Here is a 24,232-nt window from a genome sequence, read left to right as displayed (position 1 = left end):
AGCTAGTTGTAAAAGCCCTGAGGCAGAGACACACTTGGTCTATTCAAAGAATAACAATAAAAAGGCCAGTGTGGGTCAAGTGGAGGCAGACTAGAGGAGTTGTGCAGGCAAGAGTCACAGAACCAGTGAAGGGTCAGTTGTGTAGTACCTTGTGGGCCACTGTAAGAACTTCATCTTTTATTCTGAATGAAATAGTAATGTGCTGAGAATTCTGCGTGAGGAATGATATGATTAGGTTTCCATTTTTTAAAGTTCACCAGAAGCTACTGTGTGGATAATGCACTGAAGTGGTCAGGGGGCAAGGGAGAAGCAGAGTGGCTTAAGAGGCTGTTGCAATAATAATCCAGGTAGGAGGTGATAGGGGTTTGACTTGGGGAATAACAGTGGAGTTGATGAGACTTGGTCAGATTCTGGGAAGATAGTGAAGGCAAAGTCAGTAGGACTCACTTACAGATTAGACGTGGATTATAAATGAAATAGAGGTGACAAGAAAACTCTAAAATGTCTGGCCTGAGTAACCAGAAGGAGCAAGCAATTTATTAAGATGGGGAAGATTGCAGGAAAAGAAGGTGGTGGTAGGAATTCAGGACTCTGAATCTAAGTTTGATATGCACATTACACGCCCAAGTGGAGTTGTGGAATAGACAGTTAAATATAAAGAATAAATCCTTTAAGCTAATTGATATGGTTTGGACCTGTGTCCCCACCCAAATCCCATGTTCAATTGTAATCCCCAATGTTGGAGGTGGGGTCTAGTAGGAGGTGATCATGAGGATTTTGATCAGGAGGACGGTTTCTCATGGTTTAACACCATCCGCCTTGGAGCTGTCATCATGGTAGTGAGCTGTCATGAGATCTGGTTGTTTAAAAGTGTGTGGCCCCTCCTCCCCTCTCTCTTCCTCCTGTTCTGGCCATGTGAATGCCTGCTCCCACATTGCCTTCCACCATGGGTAAAAGCTCCCTGAGGCCTCTCCAGAAGCAGAGAAGCTGTCATGGTTCCTGTACAGCCTACAGAACCATGAGGCAATTAAACTTCTTTTCTTTATCAATCAACCAGTCTCAGGTATTTTTTTACTGCAATGTGAGAATGGACTAATACAGAAAACTGGTACCAAGAGTGAGGTATTGCTATAAAGATACTTGAAAATGTGGAAACAGCCATGGAACTGGATAACAGGCAGAGGCTGGAAAAGTTTGGAGGGCTCAGAAGAAGACAGGAAGATGGAGAAACATTTGGAACTTCCTAGAGACTAGTTGAATGATTATGACCAAAGTGCTTATAGTGACATGAAGAGAGATGGCCAGGCTGATGAGGACTCAGATGGAGAAGAGGAACTTACTGGGAACTAGAGAAAAGGTCACTTTTGTTACACCTTGGCAAAGAGCTTGGCTGGACTATGCCCCCGCCCCAGGGATAAATGGAACTTTGAACTTGAGAGAGATGATTTAGGATATATAGTAGAAGACATTTTTAAGCAGCAGTGTTCAAGATGTGGCTGCTTCAAACAACCTATGCTCATATGCGTAAGTCAAGTAATGAACTGAAACTGAACTTAGGTTTAAAAGGGAGGCAGAACATAAAGGTTTGGAAAATTTGCAGCCTGGCCATGTGGTGAAAAAAAGAAAAGTCCATTTTCAGGAGAAGAATTCAAGCAGACTGCAGAAATTTGCATAAGTAAAAAGGAGTCAAGTGCTGATAGCCAAGACAATGGGAAAAAAAAGCCTTCAAGGCATTTTAGAGACTCTCACAGCAGCCCATCACAGGCCCAGAGGCCTAGGAGGGAAGAATTGTTTCATTGGCCAAGCCCAGGGCCCTGCTGTCTGCCTCGGGACACTGCTCCCTGCTTCCCAGGCACTCTAGCTCTGGCCAGTCATGGTTAAAAGAGGCTCAGGTACAGCTCAGGCCACTGCTTCAGAGGGTGCAAGCCATGAACCTTGGCAGCTTCCATGTGGCATTAAGCCTGCAGGTGCACAGAGTACAAGAGTTGAGGCTTGGGAACCTCTGCCCAGATTTCAAGGGGATATATGGAAAAGCCTGGATGTGCAGGCAGAAGCCTGCTTCAGGGGCGGAGCCCTCATGGAGAATCTCTAATAGGGCAGCACAGAGGGGAAATGTGGGGTGGAGCCCCCACACAGAGTCCCCACTTGGGGTACTGCCTAGTTGAGCTGTGAGCAGGACACCTTCACCATCCTGAAGACGTCAAAATCGTACATCCACCAGCAGCTCACACTCTGTGCCTGCAAAGCCACAGGCACTCAGTGCCAGCCCTTAAGAGCAGCCTTGGGGGCTGAACCCTGCAAAGCCACAGAGGCAGGGCTGCCAAGGCCTTGGTAGCCACACCTCACAACAGTGTGCCCTGCATGTGAGACATGGAGTCAAAAAAGATTATTTTAGAACTTTAAGGTTTAATGACTGCTTAGGTGGGTTTCAGACTTGCATGGGGCCTATAAGCCCTTTTCTTTGGGTTGATTTCTCCCCTTTGGAATGGGAGTATTTACCAAATGCCTGTACCTCTATTGTAATTTGGGAGTAACTAACTTGGTTTTGATTTTATAGGTGCATAGGCAGAAGGGACTAGCCTTATCTCAGAAAAGACTTTGGACTTTGGACTTTTGAGTTAATGCTGGAATGAGTGAAGACTCTGGGGGACTGTTGAGAAGGCACGATTGGATTTTGCAATGTGAAAAGGACATGAGATTTGGGAGGAGCCAGGGTGGAATTTTATGATTTGGATCTGTGTCCCCACCCAAATCTCATGTTCATTTATAATCCCCAGTGTTGGAGGTGGGGACTGGTGGGAGGTGATTCGATCACGCAAGTTGTTTCCCATGGTTTAACACTCGAATCCCTTGGAGTTGTTGTTACAATAGCGAGTTCTCATGACAGCTGGCTGTTTAAGAGTGTGTCGCATTTCCCCCCTCTCTTGGTCCTACTCCTGCCATGTAAGACACCTGCTTCTGCTTTGCCTTCCGCCATGAGTAAATGTTTCCTGAGGCCTCCCCAGAAGCAAATGCTGCCATGCCTTCTGTACAGCCTGCAGAGCCATCCGCCTTGGAGCTGTCATGGCGGTAGTGAGCTGTCATGAGACTTAATTGTTGAAAAGGGTGGACAGCCATGAGCCAATTAAACCTCTTTTCTTTACACATTACCCAGTCTCAGGTATTTCTTTATAGAAATTTGAGAACAGACTAATACACTAATTAAAGATATATCCTTTAATGTTTACTGAGTGATTAAATTTCGAAGTAATGGACAAGTGAGTAAATGAGTACGCATATGAATAAGTCAATAAATGAGGGCATACTGGGGACAAAAAAATTCTAGTAAAGGAACAAAGGAGGGTATATAATTCCATGGATAACTTACTATCTGATAGAGCTAGAGTTTAAATACGAAACCTAAGATAACAGAGAAAAAATTACAGAAGTCAGTTGTAAAGCAACATACTCACTGGGTTTTAAAATCAACATTTTCAATTAGAACAGTGTCACTTTGAAAACCAAGAGATACTATGCACTATAAGCTTCCCAAAAAGAATTCAAGTCCAAGAGCGTCACTTTCATGTCTTATACATACATGTTAAAATTTCAAAAGAATGATCAGCAAATGAAGACGCAGCTCCCTAACAAACCACATGGATCACATGCATGAATGTATATATATTAAACATTCCTAAAAAACAACATAATGTTTATCTTTAATTTTCTAAAAGTCCATTTCCATATTCTGGAAGTCATAATCTCTCTACTGCTTCTAATATTTCAAACATGTCACTACTTCTAGGCATACATCATCATATACGTTGTCATATACAATATCTCATTTTAGGAATTTTTAAAGGCATAAACTTAATTATTTTTATTTACTAACTATATTTCCCATCTTAGAGGCCTCATTTTAAGTCACAGAAATAAAGGTATATCCCATATCCTACCAAATAATGTAGGGTTTCTCAAAATCTCTTACCAATTTCATGAAGTTTATATTGTGAAATTCGGGAACAAAAAGATTCTGAAGCATTGTATAAATCACTTCATTCCTACATCTGTTCTCTGGGCTGCTACTTAAGTCATCAAATGACAGCAAGGAGACTTTTCTTGAATTTTTAAAAAATTCACAATGCTTCAAAATACTGTAATAGTGCCAAAGAATAAAAAACAAACAGAGGGATTTTTACGATTTTATATTCTTTCAATTACAGTTATTTCAGATGATGTTTTTAATTACCTGAAATAAGCAAATAACTATATCTCGGCAATATTCAATTAGTCATAATTAGAGAAAACATAATGTTATTAATACTTGATTAAGAGCTCAAAATAAAAGCTACTTACAGTACATTAATTTTTTCCAAAAGTAGACGACTATAATAAATTTAACACTTTTATCTTGGCAAAAAGAAAATTTTAAAATCCATTTAAATGAAGACTTCAAGCAAACTCTTTTCTTTCTGCTTCCTATTCCAGTGAATACTAAATTAGCCAATTTCCCACAAAATAAAAAATATAGAATCTGCAAGAATGTAGGCCAGAAGAAGTGGCTCACACCTGTAATCTCAATACTTTGGGAGGCTGAGGCCAGAGGATGAATTAAGGCAAGGAGTTTGAGGCCAGCATGGCCAACACCGTAAGACCGTGTCTCTACAAAAAGTAGAAAAAATAGCCAGGCATGGTGCTGCGAGCCTATAGTACTAGCTACACAGGAGGCTGAGGTGTGAGGATTGCTTAAGCCCACAAGTTCAAGGCTACAGAGAGCAATGATCACACCACTGCACTCCAGCCTGGGTAAAAGAGCAAAAACCCATCTCAAAGAAAAACAAAGAAAGAAAATGTTGTAGTACTTAGGGCAGAAAAAAAGCTAACCTGGCTGGCTCACCAAGCAACTAGATGCAATGTAGGAAACCATGCTGAGTGACAGAAAGAGAACAGAAAGAAACAAAATTTATCAGTTTATAAGTTCTATTGCAGGGTTTCTCTACCTCAGCACTACTGACACGTTAGGCTAAATACTTCTTTGATTTTAGGGGACTGCCCTGTGCCCTGTGGTACATTTGGCAGCATTACTAGCCTCTACCCACTAGACGCCAGTAGCCTCCCCCACCCAGTTCTGACAACCAAAAATATCTCCAGACACTGTCAAATGTCCTATGGGGAAGCGTTGGCAGCAGGGAGCAAAATGGTTGAGAACCGCTGCTCTCTATGTACAGAAGATGTATGTATAGATTCTTCTAGATGTGTTGCCTCAACACAAAATTCAACTTTCTTTTCTTACTTATTTATTTATTTATTTATTTATTTATTTATTTATTTATTTGAGACAGTCTCGCTCTGTCACTCAGGCTGGAGTGCAGTTGTGCGATCTTGGCTCACTGCAATGTCTGCCTCCTGGGTTCAAGCGATTATCCCGTCTCAGCCTCCCGAGTAGCTGGGACTATAGGCACGCCCAGCTAACTTTTGTATTTTTAGTAGAGATGGGGTTTTGCCATGTTGGCCAGGCTGGTCTCAAACTCCTGACTTCAGGTGATCCACCCGCCTTGCCCTCCCAAAGTGCTGGGATTACAGGCGTGAGCTAACGTGCCCGGTCAAAATTCAACTTTATTTTCAAAGCTTATTTTCAGCTGTCACCAAGGCCCTTGAAACAAAACAGGAAGAAGTAAGTGATGCAAACAAAAATGGGAAGTTTCGTTCTTTCGACAGTTAAATATAATCCAACTGAAAAGAACTAGATTTTTAAAAACATATAGCCATAGAAGCTTTCCCTCCAAATTAAACTACAGGTTTAAATCTGTCAAATGAGCTTAAATCTGTCAAATATCCTTCAAAAAATAATAACGGAAGAAATACTGCAACTATCTACAGAGTCCAGAAATTTGATCTTTGAAAAAGCTGCTTAATATTGCTTTCTTTCTCCCAAAGTGGCAGCTTCATATTATCTTTTGAAATGTCATTTGATGACTCAAAAGAAAACAACTATAATTTAGACAGCAAGCAAGGAGAGGGAATAGGTCTCTATGTGGCCTCTGACGGAAATTACTAAGCTGTTTTTCCACAATTCACGTAATACAGTCTCTCCGCGAGTGAAACCCCCAGGTCTCTACATACCATTTGCCTGGTGAAGGCTCCCACATTTCCATCTCATCCTGACTTATCCCTGAGCCCACAGACAACGAAGTTATTAACATATGCACAGATATGACCAACAGTCCTCCTGAGCTGAACAGGCTCAGTTTCCTGTCAGCCTCCTAAATCTTCCTTTTTGGCCCCACATTGGGACATAGTAGCACTATTCCCCAGGATAAAGCATAGTAGTCATTTTTGACTTCTGGATTATTTCCTGCTGCTATCCTAACAAATTTCCCTGGATGTCAGGGCTTACAACAACACAAATTATTATCTTACACTTCTGGAGGACAAAAGTCCAAAATCAAAGTCTAGAGTTTAAAGTTAAGGTGTTGGCAGGGCTGGCTCCATCTGGAGGTTCTAGGGAAGAGCCTGTATCCTAATCTTTTCCACCTTCTAAAGGCTGTCTGTATTCCTTGGCTTGTGGGCCCCTCCTCACATCACTCAAACCTCTGTTTCCAACATTATATCTCCTTCTCTCTGACTGTATCAGGGCCCTTGTGATTATACTGGGCCCACAAAGATAATCCAGGATATGCTCCCATCTCAACAGCCTCAATTTAGTCATATCTACAAAGTGTATTCTGCCATGTAAGAGAACATATTCATAGGTGTTGGAGATTAGGATGTGGACATCTTTAGGGGAATCTACTATAATTCCTCTCCTTTTCTAGCCTACAATAATCCAAAATGTATCCCAAATCTAACTTGCATCCCTGCAATTCCTCTGCTTATCACCCAGTGCAGTCTACACCATCACTGCCTGGACAAATGCAAGCCCCTCCCAGCTGGTCTCCCTGAGCCACTCTTGCTCAGTTCTGTTCATCTTCCAGAGAGCTGCCATAATGATCTTATTAAAATATAAATCAGATAATGTTATTTCCTTGTTTAAAACCCATCAGTGGCTTCCTGATCAAACCACAACAAAATCTGTATAGACTCTTCATCCTCTGGCCCCTTCTTAACTTTAAAAACAAAAATAACAGAGCAGGAAATACGCAATTTTTCCTCCACAAAATGTTTCTTCATCCCTCGCCATCAACTTTCTGAGGCTTTGTATGCCAAGCAGGAGCTCCCGGCAAATCCTCAAATGGGGGTACTTGGGTTCCAACTGTTCTTGCTGAGTCTCCAAGTTTACTTTTCTCCCCAGAGGCAGAAGACAACAACTGAACATAGAATTCTAACCCTAAGTCCCGCTGTTCCAAGTCCTTTTCAAATGTAAAATGACTGCTAAAACCACAGCAAATTCAAAATAAGTAAAGAATAAAAATCAAAGAGGTAGGGCGCAAAGGGGAAGAACACCACAGTGTGATACAGGCTTTGCTTTTCAAAGCAGGCAGACGAAAGATAGTACTTAGGTTGAAGGATCTAAAAATAGGGTAGAGATAAATTATTTAACGTTGTGAGAACTAAAAACAGAAATGTAACAGCCTTTGGGGCATACTGGAAGAGAAATTTTCACTTTTCATATTATATTTTTATGAACTCTGAATTCTTAGACCATGTAAGTAAATATGTCAGAGTAACCACTAATTTCATACAATGTATTTACACTAATTTTACAGGTGTAAGTATGCATGTGTATACAAATTGGTCATCAGTTTTTCACCTCCAGTAACATTCCCTTGCTCTAGGCTCCCAGCACTCCTGTTTGGAATTCCCAGACCAGAGACTGTCTTTGTTTCTGGACTTCCTGGTGGTAAAACATGACTTTATGGACTTCCTAGTGATAAATCAAGTAGGCAGTGTGATCCCCGCAGCAGTCTCTCTGCTGATCACTGTTCCTTAGCCCCTCTCCTCTGCTTCTATTTTGCAAAAGCTCTTTTGTCCCTGAATCATCTTACATCAGCCATTCCTGAAGCCAGCTACTCTTTTCATTTTCAAGCAATAAATGTCCTCACTTCATAATTCCTACTCTCCATCCAACATGCCCAAATCTCAGGAGGCAGCTTGTCCACAAATGCAACCATGGCTTGGAATAACGAACAATCCCTAATTCAATGGCCCATACCCTCATTTCATGTCCTCTAATAAATATCCAAATGCCTTTTATTGGAGGATATTTCACAGAATTTTAGAGCCATAAGGGGTTCCAGAGAACAAATACATCGATATCAAAATCACCTGAGACTTACAAAAATGCAAACCACTAGACCCCGTACAGACCTATAAACTCAAAATCTTTTCAACAACTTCCCCAAGTGGTTCCAACTCACACTAAAGTTTGAGATTCCCAAATCTAATTCAACCTCCTTATTTTTAAAATTAGGTAATTTAAATCTACAGATATAAGTGTCTCACCCAAAATTGGCTTTCTAATAATGCACAGCCAATTATTCTACTCATAGTCTGGTTTCCCTTTTAAAGAAAGTTGTGAGACAAAATACGCAAAAGCAGATAGAAGGAAACTACCTCAGGCCAGATGTGGTGGCTCATGCCTGTAATCACACACTTTTGGAGGCCAAGGCGGGTGTATCACTTGAGGTCAGGAGTTCAAGACCAGCCTGACCAACATGGCGAAATCCCTTCTCTTCTAAAAATACAAAAATTAGCCGGGTGTGGTGGTGGGGACCTGTCATCCCAGCTACTCAGGAGGCTGAGGCAGGAGAATCACTTGAACCCAGGAGGCGGATGTTGCAGTGAGCCGAGATCGCTCCGCCATACTCCAACCTGGGCAACAGAGGGAGACTCCACCTCAAAAAAAAAAAAAAAGAAGAAGAAGAAAAAGAATGAAATAAATTAAAGAAGACACAAATAAATGGGGAAACATTCACAAGGGAAAGATAGTGTTGGAAAAACTGGACATCCACACGCAAAAAATTAAAATAAAGTTGGTCCCTAACCTTACACCATTTAATAATTAACTCAAAATTGACCAAAGTCCTAAATATAAGAGCTAAAATGACTAAACTCAGCAAGAAACAGAGGAGAAAGCCTTCGTAACATAGGATTTGGCAATGATTTCTTGAATGTAAACATCAAAAGCACAGGCAACAAAATAAATAACAGATAAATCGGACTGCATCAAAATGTAAAACTGTTGTGCATCAAAGGACACTATCCACAGAATGAAAAGCCAACCCACAGAATGGGAGAAAATATTTGTAAATCATATATATGGTAAGGGATTGATATCCAGAGTATATAAAGAACTCCTAGAACTCAACAGCAACAACCAAAAAAAACCCCAAACAGCTGGATTAGAAAATGAGCAAAGAATTGAACAGACACTTCTCCAAATTAAATGTAAAAATGGCCAATAAACACATGAAAAGATGTTCAACATCACTAATCATTAGGGAAACGCAAACCAAACCACAAAGATACCACTTCATACTCCTTAGAGTGGCTAATATTTTTTTAAAACATAAGTAACAGAAAATAACCAGTGCTGGTAAGGATGTGGAGAATTGGAACCCTTGTGCACCATCGGGGAGGTTATAAAATGGTGCAACCACCCTGGAAAATGCTACGGAGGCTCCTCCAAAAACTAAAAACAGAATTATAAGTGCGTAGCTTTTTATATCTCATTAGTCTTTCTAGGGCATGTGTTTAAATACACAAACATAAAGAGCACTTCCTGCCAACCAACTATAACAACTAACAGTGGCCTAATTTTCTTCAGTGACCACATTATGATCAGAGGCGGGGAAAAAAATGTCATTCTGAGTTGATAGAAAATCCCTGGAGGTTGAGCCACGAGTGAAATGATCCAATCAGAATTTAAAAGGATCACTCTGCCTGATATGTGTGAAATAGAGGAGAACCAGAGTGATAGGAGAGGGACAAAATCAGGGAGAAGAGAAGAAGACCCTCTAATGGTGCATGTGAGAGATAGTGGGTTAGAACAGGTTGGCAGCAAAGAAGAAGTGGTTGGATCTCCATGGCTCTGGAATGTTCTTTATGATGTCTCTAGCAGTGATTGGATTTGACTACATCTGAATTTAATCTTTAGCCCCACTGAGGGCAAAAAGAGGTGGTCCAGGAGTATGTGACTACCTTGTTCTCACTACCATCTAAGATTTTTTTTTTAATGTGGCAGGATTATCACTGCCATGCAGATAAGCAAAAGTGAGTGTGCCCAGCTATATAATTACAGATTGAAGCTCAAGAACAACATAATCACTGGTCCAAGGTTTACATGGTTGGCTCTGTGCCTGCATGCAAATATCACGTTGAATTGTAATCTCCAGTGTTGAGGGAGGGTCCTGGTGGGAAGTAACTGGATCTTGGGGGTGGTTTTCCCCCATGCTGCTCTCGTAGTCACCAGTCGAGGGTTGATACGATTTGGCTCTGTGTCCCTATGCAAATCTCATGTAGAATTGTAATCCCCAGTTTTAGAGGAGGGTCCTGGTGGGAAGTGACTGGATCATGGGGGCGGACTTCCCCCATGCTGTTCTCATGATAGTGAGTTCTCATGACAGCTGATGGTTTACGTGTGTGGCACTTCCCCCCTTGCTTGTTCTCTCTCTCCTGCTCCACCATGGTAAGGAGTGCGTGCTTCCCCTTTGCCTTCTGCCATGATATGTTTCCTAAGACCTCCCAGTCATGCTTCCTATATAGCCTATGGAACTGTGAGTCAATTAAACCTCTTTTCTTCATAAATTACCTAGTCTCAGGTAGTTCTTTATAGCAGTGTGAGAACAAACTAATACAGAAAATTGGTACCAGGAGTGGAGCACTGTTATAAAGATACCTGCAAATGTGGAAGCACCTTTGGAACTGGGTAACAGGCAGAAGTTGGAACAGTCTGGAGGGCTCAGAAGAAGACAGGAAAATGTGGGAAAGTCTGGAACTGCATACAGACCTGTCGAATGATTTTAACCAAAATGCTGATAGTGATATGGACAGTGAAGTCCAGGCTGAGGTGATCTGAAATGGAAATGAGGAACTTACTGGGAACTGGAGTAAAGATCACTCTTGCTATGCTTTAGCAAAGAGTCTGGAGGCACAGTGCCCTGCTCCAGAGATCTGTGGAACACTGAACTTAAGAGATGATTTAGGGTATCCAGTGGAAGAAATTTCAAAGCAACAAAGCATTCAAGATGTGGCCTGGCTGCTTCTAAAAGTATGTGCTCATGTGCGTGAATGAAGAGATGGTCTGAAACTGGAACTTATATTTAAAAGAGAAGCAGAGCGTACACATTTGGAAAATTTGCAGCCTGACCCTGTGGTGGAAAACAAAAACCCATTTTCTGGGGAGAAATTCAAGTCTGCTGCAGAAGCTTGCCTAAGAGGAGGTGAATGGAAATGCCTCCAAGGCATTTCAGAGAACTTCATGGCAGCCCCTCCATCATAGGTCCAGAGGCCTAGAAGGGAAAAATGGTTTATTGGGCCAGGCCTGAGCCCCACTGCTCCTATGCAGCCTCAGGACATGGTGCCCTGTGTCCCATCTACTCCAGCTCCAGCCATGCTAAAAAGAGCCAAGGTACAGCTCAAGCTCTTATTTCAGAGGGTCCAAGCTCCAACCCTTGGTGGCTTCCATGTGGTATTGGGCCCACATGTATGCAGAAGGTAAAAGTAGAGGCTTGGGAACTTCTGCCTAGATTTCAGAGGATGTACGAAACACCTGGATATCCAGGCAGAAATCTGCTGCAGGGGCAGAGCCCTCATGGAAAATCTCTATGAGGGCAGTGCAGAGGGGAAATTTTGGATTGGAGCTTCCATACATAGTCCCCACTGGGGCACTCCCTACTGGAGCTGTGAGAAGAGGGTCATTAGACCTCTAGACCTCGGAATGGTAGATCCATTGACAGCTTGCACCGTGCACCCAGAAAAGCCACAGGCACTCAATGCCAGCCCATGAAAGTAGCCACAGAGGCTGTACCTTGCAGAGCTATAAAGGCAGAGGTGCCCAAGGCTATGGGAGTTCACTCCCTGCATCAGTGTGCCCAGGATGTGAGACATTTATGTGATGTGAGAAAGGCAATTATTTCAGAGCTTTAAGATTTAGTGACTGTCCTGCTAGGTTTCAAACTTGCATGGAGCCTGTGGCCCCTTTATTTTGGCCAATGTATCCCTTTTGGAATGGGAGTATTTACCCACTGCCTGTACCCCCACTGTATCTTGGAAGTAACTAACTTGTTTTTTATTTTACGGACTCATACGTAGAAGGGACTTGCCTTGTCTCAGATGAGACTCTCGAACTTTTAACACTGGAATGAGTTAAGACTTCAGGTGAACTGTTGGAAGGTATGATTGGTTTTGAAATGTGAGAAGAACATGAGATTTGGGAGGGGCTGGGATGCAATGTTATGGTTTGGTTCTGTGTCCCCACCCAAATCTCATGTTGAATTATAATCCTTAGTGTTGGGAGAGGGACCAGGTGGGAGGTGACTGGATCATGGGGACAGATTTCCCCCATGCTGTTCTCATTATAGTGAGTTCTCATGACGGCTGATGGCACTCCTCTCTCTCTCTCTTAATCTCTCTCTCTCTCCCCCCCCCCCCTCCTCTGCTATGCCATGGTAAGACTTGCTTGCTCCCTCTTCCCCTTCCACCAGAACTGTAAATTTCCTGAGGCATCCTAGCCATGTTTCCAGTATGACCTGTGGAACTATGTGTTCATTAAATCTCTTTTCCTCATAAATTGCTCAGTCTCAGGTAGTTCTTCAGAGCAGTGTGAGAACGGACTCATACAAAAGTTCTATTTACACTTCAGTTCGTTGGTTTGTTTGAACTTAACTACTCTGTAATTAGTGTCTATCAGCAGAGGAGACTTGTTTGAATTTCCATCCTTTACATTTCTAAATAAAAGGCTTAGAGAACACTTAGATCTTAAGGTAGAAACTTGGTAACAAACATCTTTCACAATACACAGGGCTTGAATTTATCAATGTGTAATGTTCCAGATGAGGAAATTGGCCACTCTCTATTCTTTAGCCAGAGAGGATGCCCATATAACAAAACTTTATTTGAAACATTGTGCTAATTCACAGGTTCACATCTGTCCCAGGCTGGGGTGCCCTGTGATGGAGAATGAACCTCTCATGTCACTTTATAGAAAGCAAAAGTTTTATTTAAATTGGCCATGAATTAACATGATTGTTTTTAATTTCTCATTATTCTGAGTAAAACATACTGGATCTAGCCTTTTTATAATAGCATTTCTACCATTAAATTTAATTAAAATCATATTGAATTTATACAAATTCTAAATACAAAGACTCCCTTGTAAAATTGAAAATTCACTCAGTAGATTCTGAATGAATGAATTATATGAATGAATGAGTCTTTCATAAGGTTAAAGGATGCCATACCAACTGTGAACTGAATACTTGGTATGAATAAAGCCTTATAATTATATACATTCTTGATGCGAATAAAATATTTTCATTTAGAAAACTCATACTGTAGAAGCAATTAATTACTCAGATCTTAGAAATGGAGATGACATGATGTTCTGAAGCAGGGATTTAACAGAGTTTGGACTTGAAAGCCTAAGAATACATTCCTGATAGATTCGGTTCTTGCCACTGGTCACAGGGGTTTTTCATAACTAGCCCCAGGGTTTGGACAAAAATGAATAGAATCATCCAAAATTATCTCCTGCTATGTGGACTGACCTCTGGGTAAACAGGCCTGGAAAAATGCTGAAAGGAGAAGGCAACAGCAAATGTGTGGTGTAAGAAGGAAAGCAGCAGTTCTTCTCAAGAGAATTTTACATCCTCTCCCTTGCTCCACAAGGAAAATTCACGTAGTTTAAATTATGTTTGTTGAATGTGGATAAAGGGAGTCATATGATGAAGTAAGTGTTCCATGAAGATGAATCTGTCAGCAGTGGGGCTGATGGATTGACAGAGAGAGACCAGAGGCGATGACAAGAACACAATGCAGAGAAGGGGGGAGGGATGGAGTCATGGGAGACACGTCAAGACTTAATCGGTGACTATTTATAGGCAGGAGAGAGAGGAGTCAAAGATGATTCCCAAGGTTCACTCTTAGATGGCTGGGAAAACAGAGGGGTATAGCTGAGAAAGATGAGGAAGGCAGAAGGAGAGCTCTCTTCCTGCATGATTTACCTTCACACTGGGTGATGCCACCAACTGTGGGGATCACCACTACTTATTGTAGACACGGGGTCTGGCTATGTTGCCTGAGTTGCTCTCAAACTCCTAGCCTGAAGTGATCCTCCCACCTCAGCCTCCCAAAATGCTTGGATGACAGGTGTGAGCCACTGCACCTGGCCTCCTGGGTTATTTTTTGACCAACTGTAAAGAGAAGGACAGTGGTCCACCCTGTTAACAAAGCCTGAGAATAACTGAAGACAGAATGACACTAGTAGTTACATAGTTAGCAGGAATGAGTCAACCCGTGAGCAGAAAACATTATTTAGGGACACACACTAAAGCAAGACTTTCGACAGCACAGCTCAGCTGTAGGCTGCTGGAAAGCACAGTAGCAGTTAGACCAAACCAGAATGAAATGTCCAAAAATGGTCTAGACTTTATGGAAGAGAAGAACCAAAGACAAGGGTCCAAACTCAAATGCCCAAAGGGGCCAGAAATGCAGAAGGGTTAGTGTTAGCAACAAAGAATGAGGGCACTGCAATAAACAGCATGCGTCATTCTATCTGAAGAGGAGTCACGTCTTATCTGTAGGTGGGTTACTCCCTAGGTGAATTACTCCCACCCAGGGCCATAAGCCCAACCTTCTGATTCTTCAAGAGAAACCATCACACCCACCACTCTCTACCATATCATGCCTTTTTATCTTCTGCAAGCACTTGTCAATACCTAAAATCTTCGTGTGGTTGTCACTGCTGCTCTGGGCATGTTTATGGTCTGTCTCTTTCTACTAGAAGTAAAGCTCACTGGGGAGTCACATAACAGGCACTCATCTATGCTCAATCAATATGCACTCACCTCTTGACTTCCCAGGACTTGCAATTTGGTATGGAATAAATCCAGAGCCCTCATATCTTCACAGTCTTCACAATCTTCCACCTTCACTTTCTGCCACTTCCAAAACACCCTACCTTTCTCCAGCATGAGCTCTGCAAAGGGAAGACCTGGGTTCAAATCCTGGCTCTCTCTGCCACTTACTAGCTATTTGTCCTTACTGAAGATACTAACTATAAATCTCAACTGCTACATCTATAAATGCCTATGTCACTGGGTTCCTAGAGGAACTAAGTAGGATATTTAAAAATTGATGACAAATGTTACACTAGGCCAAGCACAGTGGCTTACACCTGTAATCCCAGAACTTTGGGAGGCCAAAGTGGGCAGATCACTTGAGGTCAGGAGTTCAAGACCAACCTGGCCAACATGGTGAAACCCCATCTCTACTTGAAACACCAAAATTAGTCAGGGAGGCTGAAGTGGGAGAATTACTTGAACCCGAGAGGCAGAGATTGCAGTGAGCCAAGGTCATGCCATTGCACTACAGCCTGGGCGACAGAGCGAGACCCTGTCTTTGAAGTTTCCTATACTTGAGTTTCCCCTTCTTGTACTCACCACCCAAATAACCTGCTACTACCCAAGCGAGTCAGGCCTTTGCACCTGGAGCCTCTCCTCTGCCGATTCTGTGGCTCTTCCTTTCTCCACCTTCTCCACCTTCTGCACCTTCCTTTCTCCACCTTTCTCCACCCTCTTCACTTAACTCCTAATTGCTCTTTAGGGCCAGCTCAATTGTTTCTTCCCCTATGAGGTTTTCTTTGACTTCCCTAGGCAAAGGTTATTCTCTCCTTTGGACGCCTACAGCCTTCTGTTCCTTCCACTAGTAACTGCACTAACATAAACCACACGTCAGCGGCTATCTCGATTCTAACACTCTACCAGTGAGCAAAGGTAGGGACAGTGTTAGTCTTCTTCATTTTCCCCAGAGTCTAGCACAGAGCCTGATTCAAAAGAAGTACTCAATAAATGTTTGCTGAATCAAACAAAACTGAACACCTACCATGTGTAAATCTGATTTATTGGAAACTATTTGAGTAGAAAGATACATCTTGCTCTACCATAACAATAACTACCAGATAGTCAGCTCTTGATTATCACACTGACGATGGGCAGTGAGAGACATTATTTAAGAATTGTTGATATAGGTATTTTTTGCTACTTTAGGTAGTGTAAGCATACAGTTAGTGTGACTTATGCAGTGCTAAAATCTCAAGACCAAAATTCTCTCTCCTACTGATCTGGCACAGTGCCAAAAATACTGAAGAGCATTTTGAGGGTCCTTTTGAATTTCAGTTTGATTATAACATGAATTCCATGGGAACCACTATACTCTAACATATGAGTGTTCAATCATCAATTCATTCAACAGAAGGCCTACTACATGCCAAGCATTACAAGTAAAATCATTACAAACCTGAATTCTATATATTACAATTTTGTAACGACTGCTTAGGAAGACCTGGAAAACTTGGGAAGGCTGTTTAAAGGCAGTTCTTTAGATAAAGTCTGGGCTTGCTAAAGAAACTTCCAGAAGGGAAATCTTTTCCCTATGTTCTACATATAAAACTTTCTATTGATTTTTTAAATTAATTCCTTATAATAAAGGTCATAAAAATATAGGTCCCAGATTTGTAAAAAAGTGTGCTAACATCTCATGGCAGAGACAGGTGGGACTCTTCATCCCATGTTTCTTTTTCTGTTGTCCCATACCAACAACAGTGGAACAACTGGTTTCTGGAAAGTCAAGAAATGTGGAACCAGTCCTGTTCTAAAATAGAGAAGGAAATAAAAATGATCACCGAGATCTAAATTCATTTAAACTTCTCTCTATTCTCTCTTCAACCTGGGGTGGTAGGTAGTAGAGAAAGCAACAAAAGACTGAGCCACACACATGTCAACTAAAGTCAGCTTTCCCCAAGGCCCAGTGCTATGCATCGTGCATCTCCACAATCCCTTCCCAACCAGAAGAGAAGAGAATCCTAAGGGAACATGATACAGAACAAGTAGTTTTTTGTTTTGTTTTGTTTTTTGTTTTGGTAAGGGGGTGGTTTGTTTGTTTGTTTGTTGAGACAGAGTCTCATTCTGTCACCCAAGATGGAGTGCAGTGGCACTCACCACAACCTCCGTCTCCAGGATCAAGAGATTCTCGTGCCTCAGCCTCCTGGGTAGCTGGGATTACAGGTGTGCACCACTGCGCCCGGCTAATTTTTGTATTTTTAGTAGAGATGGGGTTTCACCATATTGATCAGGCTGGTCTCAAACTCCTGACCTCAGGTGATCCATCTGTCTTGGCCTCCCAGAGTGCTGGGATTACAGGCGCAAGTCACCACACCCAGCAGGAGGAGTAGTTTCTGACTAAAGTTTCAGGAAAAGCTTCCTTAACTTTCCTAGGAACAGACCACATACGATTATCTCAGAATGAATGGATGAATCCAAAGTGTTCCTCCTGCTTTTAAAATGTATGGTCCATTTTATGAATATGTTATATTAATGGTTAATAAAATGCTTACATTTAGTATCATACAATTCCATTTATGCCCATAAAAGTCTCTACAAGTAAAAAAGATCAATCCTGATAACGAAATAAGAGATATAAGAAAAAGCAATGTTTTTTCCTTCTCTAGTCTCACACAACACTCAACCCAACACTTCTGACGTCTGATGTATGGGAGGGTTTTCCCCCACACCAAGTAATTCTGCAGATTCTCCATCACATACCACCTCGGTGTCCTCCAATTCAATTCTGACACTTATCCTGGAGATAGCGTCAGATCCACTGGTTGAAGGCCTAGTCCCACAAGCCTACAGATGCCCACTTCAGAGGCCAATCTCAAGCCGCATGTGGAGGCCTGTGCTCCTGAAAGATCAGTTATAAATTGGGGTAGCCAGAATCCCCTTAAATTAATTTGCTAGAGCAGTTCACAGAACTCAGGAAATACTTTACTTACACTTACCATTTACATAACAGATATTACAAAGAATACAGATGAACAGCCAGATGGAAGAGACACATAGGGTGAGGATCTTCAATGCCCTCCCCAGGAACTCCACCCTCCAGGAAGTTTCACATGCTCAGCTATCCGAAAGTTTCCAGAACCCAGTCTTTTGTGTGTTTATGGATGCCTCCTTACGTAGGTATGACTGATTAAATCACTGGCTACTGGTGATCAACTCAACCTTCCGCCTCTCTCTTTGGGGTTGTGGGGTGCAAATCCTAAACCTCTAATAACGTGCTGGCCTTTCTGGTGACCAGCTCCCATCCTGAAGCTATCTAGAGACACCCAGCCACACATCATGTCATTGGCATATGAAAGACACTCATCACTCTGGAGATTCCAAGGGTCTTCGAAGCTGTGTACCAGGAAACAGGATAATTACCAAACACATTTCACAATATCACACAAAGCAAAATTAAATTTTTCCATTTCAGACCCTAATACTGCTACATGGCAGGAATCTGACTTCCTATCTAGTAAGAAAGAATTTATAATAAATCATCAGCAAATAAAACTGTCTTTAAAGAATCTTGAATTGGGGTAAGCACCAAAAATCAAGGAATATAGCACTTAGATCCAAGGTGTCAAAACTCCCTGGCTGCTCTGGACTACCTTGGTTTATGCCTACTATCCTGGCATAATTATTAGGAGTGCCCACTTCTACTTTAAAAAATGGCACAGTTTGGACGACTGGTTATACATCACTCTGTGGAGATAAAAAAGATTTTTCAACATTCTTTGACAAAGAAACGTTAAGGCATTCAGAAACATTAGCATGCAAAGAGGTGGTTTGCCCAATCTGCTTTTACACTCACCAATTCTGGAAGAGTTAATAAACATGTTAACTTTCACAGCTATAACGTAATAAAGATTGATCAACGCTGAACATTTATGAAATTTCTTCAGACATAAATGTGGAGCTTGGCCTTGCAACCCATATTTGGGAATTTCCATTTCCACCTCTACCCCCAGTCTAGGGATCCATGAGAAAGGCACAGTGATTCAGCATTTCTAAGGCTTTCATTAAAATGTGCTTCAGTGCAATGAAATCAGGGGAGGGAAAAAAAGGTACATAACACAGATATTAAAATAAAAACTTCTTCACATGAAAGCAGAAATGAAATTCTATACTTTCTTACTGAAACATTTCTAAAGCAGCAGAACTGGCAAGTGTCTCTCATCACTGCTATTAAGCAAGTCATCCCAAGATACAGCAGAAAGCAGATGGAACACGTTTTATCAACTACTTCAAGAGATGCTTAACAACAGAAGTAAAAGGGAGAGCACAGAACACAAAGGGTAATTTCAGGGCACCCACCAAACAACACTGTCTATACCTGTACGGGAGCACTTTTAGAATCTTGCTTATCTCATTTTCCTGTCTCCTGGAGGATAGATCATGTCTTTTCATCCTTTTAACCTTTATCTCTTATCTTTGAATACTTAGCATACTGCTTTGCACATGACAAAGGTGCAACAAATGTTTATAGAGTTAAACTAATAAGAAAAATGCTTTCAAATATGATTTCTGTAGAAACATTCTTTTCAAAGTACAGTATAAAAGAAACCCAACTACAATTGAGGGTAGGGGGGAGGATGACACATAGAATCATTCCAAGGTCAAGCAGGTGATCCACAGTCAGAAGGCTATTCCTCTAGGCAAGTGGTGGGTACAGGTTTAACAAACCTTATTATCATGGGAAGTCAGGTATATTACAGTCAAACCACGTCCCACCAAAGAAAGCAGTCACATAAGGTTAAACTATAAGGCAAGCATTAGTCATAGCCTCAAACATCTGAATTATTAAAAAGTTCCATTGAAATTTCAAGTCTCTGCTGAGGACGGCTTGAGCATTCTTTGAAACAAGCTTCGAGGCAGCTGTTTTTCCTTCCACCAGCACCCTAAGCAAAGGTGCTGGAGTTTGAGAACTAACCACTCAACTCTAAAAGGTCCCATTTATAAGGAAAGCTATAAAAGCCTCAATGCATTTTATCAAAAGGGCCCTGGATTTCTCTTCTTTAAAGACAACACCCATTTTTCCTATCAATAAATGTATTTACCCCATAATGTATTTCTCCTATCAATAAAATGTATTTACCCCATAAAAACATATGCTCTAAAATGCATTTTTCCTTTAATTGCAAATGAGTTAGACATGACCTATTAGTCGGCCCATTAAGTTATATAGGAGCTTATGGAGAAAAGGGCTGGCTGAGATCAGAGACACATTTATCTCATGGTGGGTAGCAGCCACTTCAAAATAATGTGAAAGAAAGTTCACCTCTCCAGTAATATTCAAGGTGAAGGAAGCAATTTCTTAGAGACCTAACTTGTAAAAAATAGTAAACATTAAACATTCAGGTCACCTGAATTTTATATTAGCTGCTTTACAACATAGGAAAATCACCCAAAAGCCTTAAATGTCTAGCTCCCCATTTGTAAAATGGGGATAAATACTGTTACCACTCACCTATATTTTAGAAAACTGACAAAAACAATGATGTAAACTGCAGATACTTTCTTAAATTCTAGATTTCTTAAATTCTAGATACTTTCTTAAATTCTAGACAGTTAACTGTTAACTGTTGTTCTCACCTGAACAAGTACAGGTCAAAAGGAAACTTTTAACATACAGACTCTATTTTCTGCTCCCGATAAATGACAGAGGCACCAATAATCCATTGTGTAAATTGGCTCGGGGTTCAAAATAATATTAATTCAAGTAAAGAATAGTAACCAGGGAAAAAGATCCCTTAAACTCTTTGGATATTAAACATACTTGTCTTCTACTGCTACCTTTGTAAATATGAGTCCCACTTTCTGAACTAACCTGAAAGTAAAGCAACCGCTCATAATCAATACAAATTAGGTACTGAAGACCTATGCCAACCAAAATTGTTCTTCATATTATGCAAATATTTGTGTCTAGTTACCGTAATCTTTTTAAATGTCAAAATTATTTACCTATTGAAAATACAACAGAAAAAAAAAATTTTTCCTCCTACTGAACAATTAAAGAAACAAAGAGACTGTTTAAACATTCAGTTTCTAAGTGGAAAAACTGATGGAGACACTGCAGCCAAATAGCTTCTTGAAGCAATCTTGTATGTGCAGATTGAAAGCAGTTTTTATATCATGGGAGGCAGTTTCATATCAAGGCAGAATACTGCACCCTTACATAAAGCCTCACAGAAACAAGTCAGAATCACAAACACATTCACTTAACTACTGTTCAGTGCCCAATGTACCTGAAAGATACATGGATATCATTTCAGGTATCAGAAAATTCTAGTTCCAATTTCGTCAGAGAAGAGAAACAACAGTCTTATCCCAGTAGATTCCAAGTTAATTCCTTCCAGTTTCTCCCCTATCATAATATTAATTGCTTTCTTAATAAAATGCTGCAGTAAAATTTGTGAAATCAGATTCTGGCAGAAAATCAAATCAAAGGAAAACTCTTCATGATAGTTACTTTTGCATAGCCAGCCTCCTGCCTACCTTATTATGTTTTTGCTGGTGTCTTGCCTTTGTGTCAAGAACGTGGTAAGGGCTTTCCGAGTCTTGGTTGATGTAATATATGAGTCTTGAAGGCAGTGTGATTTCTTTCTGCATTGCATTGCTGTAACTGATATTACTGCTGCTATTCTGTTGCAATGTATTGTCCTCATCTGCCAGGACTCCCAAATTTTTTTCTGCAGTTTCATTCCAACGTGGAGCTGGTGGAGGTAGCGGGGTGGGGGCGCAGGAAACACAAACATACACAAACACACATATATTTACCCCATAAATACATGAACACTAAAATGCATTTTTCCTTTAATTGCAAACACAAAGTTTTCTATTTATAAGCAGTTAAGAAGTATAGCTACAGTAAAGCAAGTTATTTCAACAATAAAATGGCCTGGAGAGGTTAATAAATAGCCAATAAAGTTTATACAACTGTGCACTATTTGTTTTTGATTTATGTCTTTTATATACATTTCTAGTCAGACTCAGATCCATACTTCTAAGTGTTGGGGGGGAGGGGGTAGAATGAACTTGAGAGAAGAAGAGTCATTAAATGAACACGTTCAGGGGTCCTGCCCCCATCTCCACCCCTTCTCTGACTCCACAGAAGCACAACTCTACTCTGCCTAGTGGCATCCCATCCGAGAGCTAAGAACGCTCCTAAGATAACTTGAGTACTGAATTCATGGATACCGAATGTTAATTGACTCTTTTAACAAAATGGCAATTCCCTTCTCTTTTAACTTTGAGATGAGCAAACATACTTTACTATGTAGGGATACAGATGCTGGCAGCTTTCCAATTTCTTTTTATTTTCCTGCCAAAGCCAGCTTTCTGCTTTCAGTGATTTCCAATCATCAATGTATTGAAGATGGTATTATATTAATTGTTCATTATAATGACAAGCACTTTGAGAAATCAGAACCAAAGGTCGTGCACGAAGTATGTCTTCAGCACCTTAATTCTTTGGTCCCTGAAGTGTGCCTCCCCCACCTTAATTTCAACCGCACTGAATATGCCGGGTAGAAAATTTGAGGAAACAGCCCATCGCCACTATTATCACTACATCCTCCCCGCATTCACATTAAGGCTCCACCACGCAAGTATCAACTTGCTCCCTCGCTGTATTTCCTATCCACTGGTTTCCCCTCCGCAAGTTGCACAGAGATCGCTGAGGGACCCAGGATCCACTAAACACCTCCCAGTGGAACCAACAAGAATTGGAATGGGTTTTTAGCGAATGCAACAGAAATGGACTTCCAAAAGTGAACTGGGATGAATGGGGGTTTGGGAACGAGAAGGGTGGAAAGACACGCAGGGAGGGAAGGAAAGGCCGAGCCGGGGACAAGCCTGGAGCGCACGGACCCGCGCGCCCTTCGCTTTCCTCTGCAGGGCCCCGCGGGAAAGCCAACGCAAAGGGCACGGGGCCATACCCACCGCTGGGCGCAGCAGCCCCCCAGGCGCGGGGCCGGTACGAGGCGGCGAGCGGAGGCAGCAGGAGAAGGACGAGGAGCAGGCGGCAGGGCGGCGTGCGGGCCGGGGCGCAGGCAGGCACCGAGCCGGCGGGGCCGCGTTGGGGGCCGCAGGAAGCGCCGACAAGGCTGCAGCCCGCCAGGGGCGGCCGCCGGGAGCTGCTGCCGGGCGGCTTCATAGCTCATAGCTCCCGGGCGCCGCTCCGTGTGGCCAGCGAGAGCGCCGGGCTAGCTGCGGGGCGGCTGCGGGCGGAGCCGGTCACGCCGGCTCGGCGCGCATGGTGCCGCGGCGGGCAGGGGGCTCCGGGCTCGGGGCTCGGGGCTCGGGGCTGGGCGGCGCCCCCTTTCCCGGCTCGCCTAGCCTCACAGCCACTCCCGGGGCGGGACGCAAATGAGCCCAGGGGTCCTCGCCGCTCCGCCAACTTGGAGCCTCCCCAGCGGCTACTCCCTCCCCCGGCGGGCGCGGCCGCTTCAGCGACTGCGGGGGCTGCAGCCGGGCCGGAGGATGCTGAGGCGGCGCGCGGGAGCGAGCGGCGCGGGGACGCGCGGAGCGGGCGTGCGCTCCGCCCCCCGAGAGCGCGCCCGAGCGGGGCTTGGGGTGCTGATGCTGCTGCTGGATGCTGTGCTGCTGCTGTTGCCTGGCCCGCAACGCACTGCGCATGCTTTGTTGGGGGGCGGGGAAGGGGGGAAAGCAGCAGAGTGATGCAGCAGCCCAAGCAACATCAGAGGTGACGGGTGGTACCTCAAAAGATGGGGGAGGTGGAGGGGGAGCTGGTAGTCACGGATAAGCCAGAGGGGGAGAAAGAGAGTGCGGGGGCTTCCAGGCCAGAGACAGGGATGATCGGGAGAAAACAACCAGCCGAAGTCCACCTGCCTTTTCCACCACCCCAGACTTCACATACTCCCTCCTATTCCAACCCCTTCCTGCTCTGGATAAACTAAGGCCATGCATTCCCTTCTTAATCCCTTATTTGCTTCCTGCATGTAAACATAAAGGATTGAAGCCGGGGAGGTAAAAATAGCGCGGCTCCTCATTCAGATTGCCAGCAGCGGGTGGGACTGCGGCTGAGAAGCGCGTTTGCACCGCAGGCTGGCGCGGAGTGGCAGGAATCCCCCGCGCAGGGGCGCTCCGCCCCGGCCTGTGTCCTCCCTGCCGATGCCTGGGGTCTTTGAGGAAAGCACAAGAAGCCTGACGGTGTTTGCTCAAAAGTTCAGAAAGTATGACTGGGCATATTC

General features: G+C 42.7%; 1 protein-coding gene across 4 annotated transcripts in view; it reads right to left on the bottom strand.

Moving 5' to 3' along the window:
• Nucleotides 1-23,501, bottom strand: part of ADAM23 (ADAM metallopeptidase domain 23) — a 169,095-nt gene extending 145,594 nt beyond the window's left edge. For all 4 annotated transcript variants that reach the window (XM_023219491.1, XM_023219483.1, XM_023219474.1 and 1 more), the window contains exons 1-2: nucleotides 22,962-23,501; nucleotides 21,516-21,733 (exon numbers count right to left, since the gene is read on the bottom strand). In XM_023219491.1, the coding sequence (XP_023075259.1) occupies nucleotides 21,516-21,733; nucleotides 22,962-23,175 (432 nt within the window). In that variant the 5' untranslated portion in view covers nucleotides 23,176-23,501. The remainder of the gene's footprint in view (nucleotides 1-21,515; nucleotides 21,734-22,961) is intronic.
• Between the last annotated feature and the right edge of the window lie 731 nt (nucleotides 23,502-24,232).

The sequence above is a fragment of the Piliocolobus tephrosceles genome, chromosome 11, assembly GCF_002776525.5.
Source record: "Piliocolobus tephrosceles isolate RC106 chromosome 11, ASM277652v3, whole genome shotgun sequence".
Taxonomy (NCBI): domain Eukaryota; kingdom Metazoa; phylum Chordata; class Mammalia; order Primates; family Cercopithecidae; genus Piliocolobus; species Piliocolobus tephrosceles.
The sequence above is the reverse complement of the archived record's forward strand: the minus strand, read 5'-3'. Positions and strand labels throughout refer to the sequence as shown.